The sequence below is a fragment of the Lepidochelys kempii genome, chromosome 6, assembly GCF_965140285.1.
Source record: "Lepidochelys kempii isolate rLepKem1 chromosome 6, rLepKem1.hap1, whole genome shotgun sequence".
NCBI classification, from domain to species: domain Eukaryota; kingdom Metazoa; phylum Chordata; order Testudines; family Cheloniidae; genus Lepidochelys; species Lepidochelys kempii.
In genome coordinates this window covers 114,779,929-114,791,333 of record NC_136385.1, presented here as the reverse complement: position 1 = coordinate 114,791,333, position 11,405 = coordinate 114,779,929, and the positions used below count along the sequence as shown (strand labels likewise).

General features: G+C 40.3%; 1 protein-coding gene across 2 annotated transcripts in view; it reads right to left on the bottom strand.

Annotated features, from left to right (window-relative positions):
• Nucleotides 1-4,320: 4,320 nt before the first annotated feature.
• ASPG (asparaginase) overlaps nucleotides 4,321-11,405 on the bottom strand; it is an 83,175-nt gene continuing 76,090 nt past the window's right edge. The window contains exons 14-17 of one of the 2 annotated variants that reach the window (XM_073349794.1): nucleotides 7,477-7,576; nucleotides 7,120-7,179; nucleotides 4,974-5,024; nucleotides 4,321-4,880 (exon numbers count right to left, since the gene is read on the bottom strand). In XM_073349794.1, the coding sequence (XP_073205895.1) occupies nucleotides 4,845-4,880; nucleotides 4,974-5,024; nucleotides 7,120-7,179; nucleotides 7,477-7,576 (247 nt within the window). In that variant the 3' untranslated portion in view covers nucleotides 4,321-4,844. The remainder of the gene's footprint in view (nucleotides 4,881-4,973; nucleotides 5,025-7,119; nucleotides 7,180-7,476; nucleotides 7,577-11,405) is intronic. The other variant, XM_073349796.2, reaches the window with a different exon arrangement.

The following is an 11,405-nucleotide window of genomic DNA, read 5'->3' as shown; positions in this document are numbered from 1 at the left end:
ACTCCAAATTTAGTCCCTGCGCCCATGTCTGCCCAGGCGCTCCCAGCCGACGTGGCCAGGAGCACCTCGGACACGACGAGGACGGCTACCAGTTGTACTGCACCGTCTGCTGCCAGAAGGCAATGGGTTGCTGCTACTGTGTAGCAATGCCGTACCACATCTGCCAGCACCCAGGAGACATATGGTGACGGTTACCTGAGCGGGCTCCATGCTTGCCGTGGTATGGCGTCTGCACAGGTAACTCAGGAAAAAAGGCGCGAAACGATTGTCTGCCCTTGCTTTCACGGAGGGAGGGAGGGAAGGGGGGCCTGACGATATGTACCCAGAACCACCCGCGACAATGTTTTAGCCCCATCAGGCACTGGGATCTCAACCCAGAATTCCAATGGGCAGCGGAGACTGCAGGAACTGGGGGATAGCTATCCACAGTGCAACGCCCCAGAAGTCGACTCTAGCCTTGGTACTGTGGAAGCACTCCGCCGAGTTAATGCACTTAATGCACTTAGAGCATTTTCTGTGGGGACACACACACTCGAATATATAAAACCGATTTCTAAAAAACCGACTTCTATAAATTCGACCTTATTCCGTAGTGTAGACATACCCTTAGTGTGCATGATTGGGAAGGTGAATGGAAGCTTAAATAGGTGCTTAACAAGCAGTAGTATGCTGGAGTCAGGATGTCTGTGGTAGCTAAGGTAAGCAGGAACACCTTGGTGCTATGACCAGTGCACAAAATAAACTTGGAATGTAGAAGTCAGGTTATACATGAACAGCACATGGACAGATCATGCTGTATAGGGATTGGTTTCTGAAAAGTAACCAAGCCCATCATGAGGCATATAATGCAATGTGTAGTTAAAAATGCATGCATTACTAGCATTAGTAAAAATCTATGTAAGTTAAAGTTTTGCTGTGTAATTTTGGACGTGTGATACGCCCTATATCCACCTGCTATGCTTGAGTCTGACCAGCTCAGTGTAACTTTGCTGTATGCCAGATAAAGGAACCTCAGTGAGCCTTGAGTCGAACAGAGTTCTTGGGGAACCAAGTAAAACTGGGTCTTGGGAAAACCCCAATTCCATGGACTGCTGCTTCAGTGATTGAAGCTCAATATGTTTTAAAGTGATTTGCCTGCACTCTGAGGTCCCACAGGGCAGAGTCCTAGGACCTATGCTGTACTGTTTGTACAATATATATTTCACATGGGTGCTAAGATTCAAAGGCATAATTATCATGGTGACACTCACGAGACACATGGTTACTCCTCTCCCCATTCAGCTGACTACAGAACAACTCTTGGTTTAGTTAGGATCTAACTCTAAAGTAACTTTCAACCAAAGTCTGAGCAAACACCACAGCTGATTTAAGGTGGTCCCTGCTACTTTTTGAATACAGTAGAATCTGAGAGTTATGAACACCAGAGTTACAAACTGACTGGTCAACAACACACCTCATTTAGAACTGGAAATACGCAATCAGGCAGCAGAGACCCTCACCCCAAAAAGCAGATACTGTACCGTACAGTACTGTGTTAAATGTAAATTACTAAAAAAATAAAGGGAAAATTAAAAAAAGATTTAACAAGGTAAGGAAACTTTCTGTGCTTGTTTGTTTCATTTAAATTAAGATGGTTAAAACCAGCATTTTTCTTTTGCATCGTAAAGTTTCAAAGCTGTATTAAGTCAGTTGTAAACTTTTGAAAGAACAACCCTAATGCTTTGTTCAGAGTTAGGAACATTTCAGAATTACGAACAACCTTCATTCCCGAGGTGTTTGTAACTCTGAGGTTCCACTATAGCATCATCCTTTTCAGTTCCCTTCAATGGGAATATCAATAGCCTGCTACAAAGGTTCACAACCCTGCCTTGTTCCCTTCCCGTGATAGCTTTTGCTTGCCATTTTAATTACATCATGAATCCTTTACAGTCATCTTTAGCATATAAAAAGGTTACTACTATTTACTGTCTCAGGTAAATTCTTAGCCTTTCTTTCATGCTTTTAATATACCTCAGTTACATAATTTAAAAGCTCATTCTCTGCAGATCTTCCAGACCGTTTACTTTGCCAGATGCAATTTATCTGGAACTTGCTTGCTACTTTACGCAGAATGTGAACAGCATATTACATCAGAGTTAAAGGCTTACCATTGTATTTTAGTTGGTTTTGACATATTTCTCTTCAGTTATAAAGCATTATTATAATTTTTCTAGCCATAGCAGGCAAGTGTTCATTCCACGTACGTGACTTGAGTATTGCATTCTAGTTCTAAGGTTTTATTAAGTTCTTGGATATAAACCCATTTCTTACTATATCACGTTTCTAAACTTTTGCCCAAACTTAACCAGGAATGCTGAACACACCACTGATTTCAATGGAGTAGAATTCACTTACACTATGACTGAAAACTTGGCCCCAAGTGTTTTAAAAATGTGCAGGAAAAAGTCAATAACTTACTGTACCTTTTTCCCAGTTTTAATGCTGAAGGCTTGAACTTTTTTTTAGTCACTTTAAGATGCTTGTACAGGAAGTGTGGCATAGAAAGATATGCTGTATTGTACACTTTAAAGACGTGATCACCAGTTTTTCTACTTTAGCGTATATGCTTTTTAAATGTTCTTTTCTAAAGATAGAATGGTACCCACAGCATATGTCGGTCCTTAGAGGGTTTCCCAATAAGTGCTCTTATGTACTGTGTATTGCAATAATAATTCTGCTGTGTCACTAAGAATGGATGCCATGGATTAATTGATTTTGTCTCCCAGAATCAGTTTAAAGGCCTCCCCGCCTCCCAAACTCCACCATTTCAGTCCCAAATTTAATTTATCTTCAAGTGACATATTACTGTGAGCGAGGGATTTCCTGTTCCAGTGTAGCAATTTTTAGAAAGTTTGCCATTCTTAAGATGTCACTCAGTCTAGGTCTTATGCAAATAAAGCTATTCTCGTGCCCTATGATCAGGATAATACATGTACATAGCTTTTAAATGGTTAAGTCCGCCTATAATTCACCAGTTCAAGGATATGATAATGTTGTCACCTAAAACATCTTGACATTGTTCCTTTTGAAGTTTATTTAATCATTATCTTTGGATTTTATTAGCTTGATCCATATTAATGTGAGAGCTATAATTTACTTGCTATGTAATGCTAGCCATTTAATAAATTTTATTAATGCAGTGGATCAGGATGTTAGCTTAGTAAGAGAAGTTCCTAATACACCAATAGTGTTCAATCATACCCATACTGGATTAGGTTCATACAGTAGTAATGAGAGACAATATTTCTGTACATGCATTAAGATGTTTTTTGTGACTAGAGGAATGCTCCAATGTGAATGGATGCACCAAATGTATGTTAGCATAAAACAAGATCATGTATTTCTAGGTGTGAAAATTGGATCATATGTGTACAGTATATTCCATAGGAGAACAGTTGTGTTTGGCAGAGAAAGTGGGGTTTCCTCCAATCATGTGCATAGTGTTCACTCCATATTCCTGGGGGAATCTGGTCTGTAACTTGGCCTGGGAAGGCTTCCAATGCTAAAGGGCTCAGAAAGGATCAATGGAGCATTGGCTGCATGGAAAGGGTGGCTATGGAAAGGGGGAGGAACTCCTCCTTGCTTCAGCAAAGGTGCCATTTGTTTGAGGCAGTCATAAAATCAGAAATCATAGTTGTAAATCAAAAGTTGTATCCCATATCTGTGCATCTGCCTTAAGTATTCTCTATATTTGCAAGTTCTAGGTTTTCATACCTAGAAGCATTATTGCTTTAACCAGAAATCTATTAATTCTTTAGCCACTCAAGATACAATCTGATGTCAAACATAGCTTTTCTGATTATGTCCTGTTCAGAAGGTAGGTAAAATCATGGTTACAGAAACTCAGTTCAGTTAGAGAGTCCCATCAATGAACGTGGCTACGTCTACACTGTGCCACCGTGCAAACTATGGGGATTCGAATTGCAGAGTGCATCAAAGTGTCTCTTACTATAGTTCATGTTAATGTGAACTGGGTACCTTTTAGAACACACCTGCAGCACCCACCCGGAGCAGTTAGCAACCTTTTGGCACACAATTCTGAAGCGTGTAGTCTGCACTGTGTCACACTGCAAACAAGCCCTGTGTTTAAGGTGTCAGCCTTATAATACATTTAAAAAGTGCAATTTAAAGTGACACATCGGTGAATATTAGCACAGAACTGCAGGCGGATGCTCTTGATTGATGCAATTATTTGTGCTGACACACACACACAGTTGTTGTAATTATTATTACTGACATAATCTAAACTATTGCAAGAAACCAGTGAAGTGAAACAAAACATTTATTTCCAGAGATTTTATTAATGTAAATCCATGGATATATAATCAACTTTGAACTCCACCCCCAAAATATAAATTCACCATAAGAGAAATGGTGCAGGTTGCATGCAGCATTTCCCCCATAGATTTACTAGATAAAAACTCAGTGTCCCAATTATAGAAAATAAAAAATTCAGCATGCTAGTTATAGAAAAAATAAAATAAAATATTTATACAGTGAGACACACTATCATGACATTCCAGTCTCATTTGTTTACAGCTATATGCTCAGACACTTGGCACTGAAAAAGGACCTGAACTAAGATGTGACAAGCTAGTGTAACAGGTTTTCATTTTTTAAAAGAAAGTTAAAATATCAGCCATAAGAAAATAATCTTAAAAGATAAGAAAAAAGTAAATCTATTTCTAAATTAATTCTAGGTTCCCAATATACTCTAGTAGCAACTGCGATCATCTCCACCTTCCTTTTTTAATTCTTCTTCTTTTTTAAATAAAAAAAATTATTGCCCAGTATTGTTTAATTGTTCAAAACTGGCTTTTTTCCAGAAATGTTTCCATAACCTATGGAGAAATCATATAAAGAAACAGTTAGCTTTAAGACACGCAGTGTGGACCACTTCAAATTTGCCTGAAGCCTTTCCAAGAAGAGCTTACATTAGAGTAAACTCTAATCCAACACTCAGGAATGCCTTCAGATTGTCTTTCCTATAGGTAGGGAAGATTAAAAAAAAAATAAAAATCAAGAGCTGGCCCATATGAAAGTTACAGATTTAAAGTGACATGCTTCTCAGTCTGATATCAAATTTTATTTAAAAATAAGTATTGATTTCAATTGAGGTGAATGTAAAGGCACCACAAATCTTTGAATTTTACTGAAACACTAAATCAGTGAGTAGTGGGTATAGAATGCTACCAATGAGAATTCCCCACTCACATACACCAATGGGAGAGTTTTACATCCACTTTATACAGGTGTAAATGACTACCCAAGGTGCATAGCAGTGGAAAATCCAGCCCAAAGTGTTTAAACATCCTGAGGGTTTTGGTTTTTTTTAACCTTTCCAATATCTTAGATTTTCCAGTACACTGGAAAAGAGAGATATCTAATCTCCAACGTGAGATGATTGCATCAGAGTAGAATTTTTTGAAAAAAAATGTAAGTGTTTAAAATTCCTCCAGTTATATTGGCAAGCTGAGTGGTGAATCTTCTCGAAACATCCATGCATCATTTAAGATTTGGTTGACTGTTCTCCCAGTTTTATTTGACTGTTGGCTGGAGAAGATATATGTCAATACTGTTAATTTTGACATTCAGTGTAAAGAATTTAGAATTCAGTCAGTCTCTGAAATTCCTGATCTCTCTTACTGTCCTGATTCAGAATCTACAATGGCAGGGTGAATCTGTAAGGCCTTTTAAACTCAAGTCTTCTATTGTCAATGGTCATTAATTCCTAACATGTGCTTAGTCAGGTCTCTCTCTCTCTTTTTTTTTTTAAATTCAGATGGTCTAAATTACATTATTAGGAACAAAATCCTGAGTTAGGATAGCCGGGGGCAAATGCTCTGCTGGCTAAATTGTCATTGGTGTATTCAGTCTAGCTGAAGATCTGCGCCACTTGTTTTCAGTGCTGGCTAACTACAATACAGTCTGTCCTCAAGCCAGTGAGCCAGAGTGTGTGTTATCATTTATATAGTGCCATAGGTATCCATATGAGGCAAGGGTACTACTCAGAGGAATTTACAATCTAATACAGACAAGACAGATGAATAAGCCATCAAAACGTGCCAGGGATGAGATGAGAAAGGAGTGGGATGATACGAAGTGATCCCAAGTTGTTGCTCTGGCAAATGAGCCCATCTTGCCTTTTAATCTTGACATGGAAATGTCTGGAAGTCTACACTGCAATGAAACAGCCCCAAAGCCCAAGCCATGCAAGCCCAAGTCAGCTGGCACAGGCCAGCCGCGAGTTTTTAATTGCAGTGTAGACATACCCCAAAAAACAGTTGCAAAAAGAGCTGAAGTGTCACTCTGTTCTTTAAGTTTCTGGTGAAGGTGCGATACATATTTCCTAAAGATGCTGTTTTCTCTAGTGCTGTTATTAGATTGTTTAGCTAATTAAACTCATCCTCTGTCTAAAGACTCCTTAAGTCACATAAAATGAAAACAGATCCATACAGTTACATGAAAGGAACTTGTTGGTTTAAGTATCAAGATACTTGTTTTGGGGAATGTTTAATTCACTCAGTGTATTTTCTTGGTTGCTATAAGCGTAATCTATTTGCACACATTACAAAAACGCAACATTTTCCTTTTGAATGAAATATGTAAACTCTGAAGTATTTGCATAGTTGTAGTTTGTCTGTCTGCTTTGATTCTAACTAGAAGTATTCCTGATTTGGGTTTACTTAAGTAAATTTAAATCCATGTACCAACGGTTGTCAGACCTGTGGAGAAGAAACTCACTAATGCATCCTTTACTTTGTAAATTATCTATCTTTTGCATTACAGTAACACTTAGATGAAATTCATGATCCCATAGCACTAGGTGCTGTATAGACACAGTCCCTACCCCAAAGAGTCTATTTAGATTATATCCCCATTTTATAAATGGGGAACTGAGGCACAGAGAGGTTAAAGGTCTTGCTCAAGGTCACAGAGAAGTTTGTGGCAAAGCCAGGAACTGGACTCAGAATTCTCCAAGCCCAGTCCAGGGCCTTAACTACAAAACCATCCTACAACAACAACAGAAGACAACCAAAGCTCATTTCAGCAACCAAGAACTTTCAGAAGAACCATTACCATCTTTATCTTCAGTTGATTAAGAAAGTCTAGGAGCTCCACATGGCCTGTAGCTTCTGCCTGTAAACAGAAATGTAAAGAGTATTGCCCTGTCGCGTGTGCACGTACACACGCATGCAAAACGACTTAAAGCCTGACTGAAATGTCTAATTACTTGTGGGGAGTTGGGAGAATGACTTATTGCTTGACAAGAGTTCTGGACCTGTCATAAATCTGAAGCAAAGACTTTTTTTTTTCATCAAAATTGTCGGAACCAAAGTGGCATTTAATTTGCCCAACCTACGTGTCAGAACAGCCGTGCCGTAACACACACGCTTCGCGGAGCTCCACATGCAGTACGGCAAAAGCCACACTTACTATTTGTAAGGGAGTTCTGCCGTCGTAACCAGCTTGTTCCAGGCTTGCGCCAGCTAGATGCCAGGCATACAACCCTTCCACATCGCCGTTAGCAGCGAGGCTGGAAAAAGAACAATTAAGAATAGTTTACTTTTTCTAAATCTGTAAGGGCAGCTCACTGTCATACTGTGTTCTCTTAACTATCAGCGAAACGAATGTGAACACTAAACCAACAACAATCTTAGCATGACTGCCAGGATTGGGGGGGGGGGGTACAAGTAAGCGAGGGAGAAGTTTACAAAAGCTTTCAACAGCTGAGCCAGCAACACGGCTTGATGAATCAGTTCCTTAACTTAACAGGGCTGTATTATAAGCAACTTACAACAGGCTAGTTTCACCCAGTGGGTGTGACTATGACCAAAGGGGAAAAAAGATACGGAGTTTCATATTTCACAACACAATATATATCCTGTGAAATGGAGTCTAAGAGGGATGGGGGGGGCCTATCCCACATTTGAGTTGCAGAGTTTTGCATTTTCAATAATAGTTTTACTATAAAGAGAGTGACAGCAGACATGCTAACAAAATATTGCACTTAAAAAACAAACTCCAAAAGTTGTATAAACATACCTGATACAATATTGCCTCTAGCATGAATGTTAATAGTCATGATCAGCGGTCAGGACAGCATTATGTTTCTGTGGTGCCATTTGGATAATTGCAATGGTGCTACAGTATTTGGATCTTAAATTAAGGGCAATTTATAAAACTCCATGCCAATAAACAGCCATTTTACACACAACGAGAAGAAAAGTCTGCTAAGGGTGGTCTATGCCCACCATTTCTAGATGACAAACATTATACTGTATCAAAGTGAATCAAGACAAAAGTGGATTTTAAATCTTTGGTGTGACAACAGCAGGCAGTTTCTTGCAGGCCTGCTGGCAGCCCGACTAGTATCTGCAGAACTTAATCTTTCAATTAAAAAAAGTGTTTCTAGCCCTTGTGGTGTGAAAAACTCCTGGATGTGCCCCAATGCAATGTCACCTGCAGACAGGCTGAAACAACAGAACAGCAGGACGTAGTCTGAAAAAAGTGGGTGGGTCTCACCATCACTCCGCCATCTGCCTGTATCCCCCAGCAATTATTTCTGACCCCAAATCAATCCCGCCCTTCAATCCACATATCAATCCTACCCCTTTCAGCCTTACCTCTGCTCCTCCTCCAGCTCTAGGGGTTCTTCACCACACCCCCAAAGCCTTGGGGGAGCTGCACTGGGGTCCCCTCTCTGCTTTCCCAGGATGCAGGGATGGAAGGAGCAGAGGAGCTGTCCCATTACTGGCAGGAGAGCAGAGCTGTCATGAGCAGCTGGACTCTTTCTACTTCCTCCCCATCCCCTGCGAGAATGGTGCAGGTTGCTTGGGGATGGAGTGGAGAGCTCTGCCTGCTTGCTGCAGTAGCCCTGGGGAAAGCAACCAATCAGCGGGGCTCCCCTCCCCAGACAGTACTAAAAATGTGTACCCCTCAGCAACTTGGCTGGCTTCTTAGAAAGGTTGTTTCCCAGATCTGCAACCTGATGCACTTTAAGGACTGGGGCTACCCCCAGCCATCTCACGAGGCTGTTAGCTCTGGAGCCGTAAGGCCCTTAAACGTTAATATTGATGACTTGCTGAATATCTGAACAGAAACAGCCAGGTGATTCTCCAGTGAGGTTGGATCTCATTGAAATGAGGGATGGAAAAGGCCTGTTTGTTTCGTCTGTGGCATATGACCTGCTGGTCTGAATGTCGCTCTCTCTCTGAAGGAAAAAGAGTACAGAGGACAGCAGGCAAAGGATAAGGAGGAAGGTGAAAGGCTCCTGAGTGTGGTAGACTGGCTCAGCAGACTTGAGGGGGTAAGGGAGGAGTCACATGCAGCAAAGGCATGTGAGATATCAGCAGCAGGCAGCCAGGACTGCTTGTAGAAGGGTCATTCTGCAGTCAAGTCTGCAAAAGTTGTTACTCCCTGCTAGTCTGAGGCCACTTCTCAACTGTTGATAAATATTTTCAGGTACTTAAAAAAAATCTTTAAAGGGGAGTGGAAGCCTCTAACTGCAGCAGCCTGAGGGTGAGTGAGAAGAAAGCTTTTTTAAGGTCTTTGCTTGCAGCAGCCTGAGAGGGTGGGAAGAAGAGAAAGGCTGTGCCTTTGGCTGTTGAGATGGAGTGAAGGGGTAGGGGACAGATGGAGAGGAGTTAGGGTCTTTGTTTTGTATGAGAAATTTAATAGTGGGAGCAGGCTGGCATACGTAAGAGAAGAAATGTTGAGGAAGCACTAACTACAGCTGCATCCGATGAAGTGAGCTGTAGCTCACAAAAGCTTATGTTCAAATAAATTGGTTAGTCTCTAAGGTGCCACAAGTACTCCTTTTCTTTTTGCGAATACAGACTAACACGGCTGTTACTCTGAAACCTGTCATAATGGAAAGCAATGTTGCAAAAAGGTTATTTCCCACTGACAACAGACCAAAGTGGGGAGTTTAAAAGTGAGTTGAAAGGGAAGAGCCCTTATAAATTGCACAAGACAACAGGAGTATTAGAAAAATAGGGAAATGAATAGCTCACAGCAGTGGCTACTCAACAAGTTAAAGTTTATTTGTTTCAGAAGATTCATCTTTTGCTATAGGCACCGTGAGATTCTCTGGCTATAAAAATCAAAGCCAGACGATGAGAATCAAGAGCTTCTCAAAGTCTGGACAGGAAAGTGCTGGGCTGCCAAAAAGGGGTCTATCATTCACCTATCGCGCAAAGCAAAAAAATCACTATGCCCAAAGAAGAGCACATTAAAAAACACCGTGTTACCAAACAAACCCAGGTAATTCAGACAGTATCACAGTAAGCACCACAAACAAAATTGCTTTCGTTACTTGCATGCTGCCCACCCCAAAGCTCTTGTTCAGAAAGGGCAATCTGAGTTAAAATTGCCACAGAGGTTGAAACCATGAAGCTTCTAAGTCAGTAACAAACAAACAAAAATAATACTCTTCACTGATCAGGATTTCTTGTAACAATGAATGGCTGTTGCAAATTTTAAAAAAATCACATCCTCAGAAGTTTGCTAATTCAAACTATTGCTGAATAACTGTCCAGCCAAAAATAAACCAGACTTAGCTGATTACCCTGCATTTCGCCTAAGGATGTAGCAAAGAAATTCCTCTGTTTCAGTTTGGTGACTGACTGCACATCCACAATTCAGATGCTTATTTTAAATAAGGGATGTGGGATGACAGAATTTGAAGTGAAAAAAACATTTTGGGGTTTGGCTTTAATTCAAGGCCAAATAAAAGGTGCTGACCCTCAAGACCGTAGTGGAACACATGAAATCTCTGTGTCTGGATTTGTTCAAATCTGCTGACATCATCATAGATGGGAGTCTTTACCAACAAAACTAAGAATGCCAGGTTATCAAGTCACAATTGCTCAAAGGGGTAATGAACACACAGATAATTTAGTACCACTGTATCCTAACCAAGAGCAAAACCAGTGAGATAAATGTTTATTATTTGTTTTCACATCTGTCACTATATGTGAACTTTATTCTATTCTGTTGATTAATTCACAGCCAATTTACATTTTTCCTCCAGGATATCAAAAGCTAAATAGGGGTATCCTTTGAGGTTTACTGCCTCAGAGGAATGGTTTTGGTAAAGACCTAGGTGAGATTTTTAAATTGATTTTTAAATTAAATTTTAAATTTTAAAGGGTCAGTCAATTTGATATGCTTGAAGAATGCAAGTAGCTTGGTCATCTTGCATCTCTCAGACATTATGTTGATTCTAAATAACTTTAATCCAATTTCAGAGGTGTGCTGAAAAGGAAATCTCTTTAGGTCTGCACAACAGGAACTCCACTGCTATGTACCTTCCGAGGTTTGCAGGGTCTCCTACCCACAGCCAGAAGCCTCCTGTGCACCTA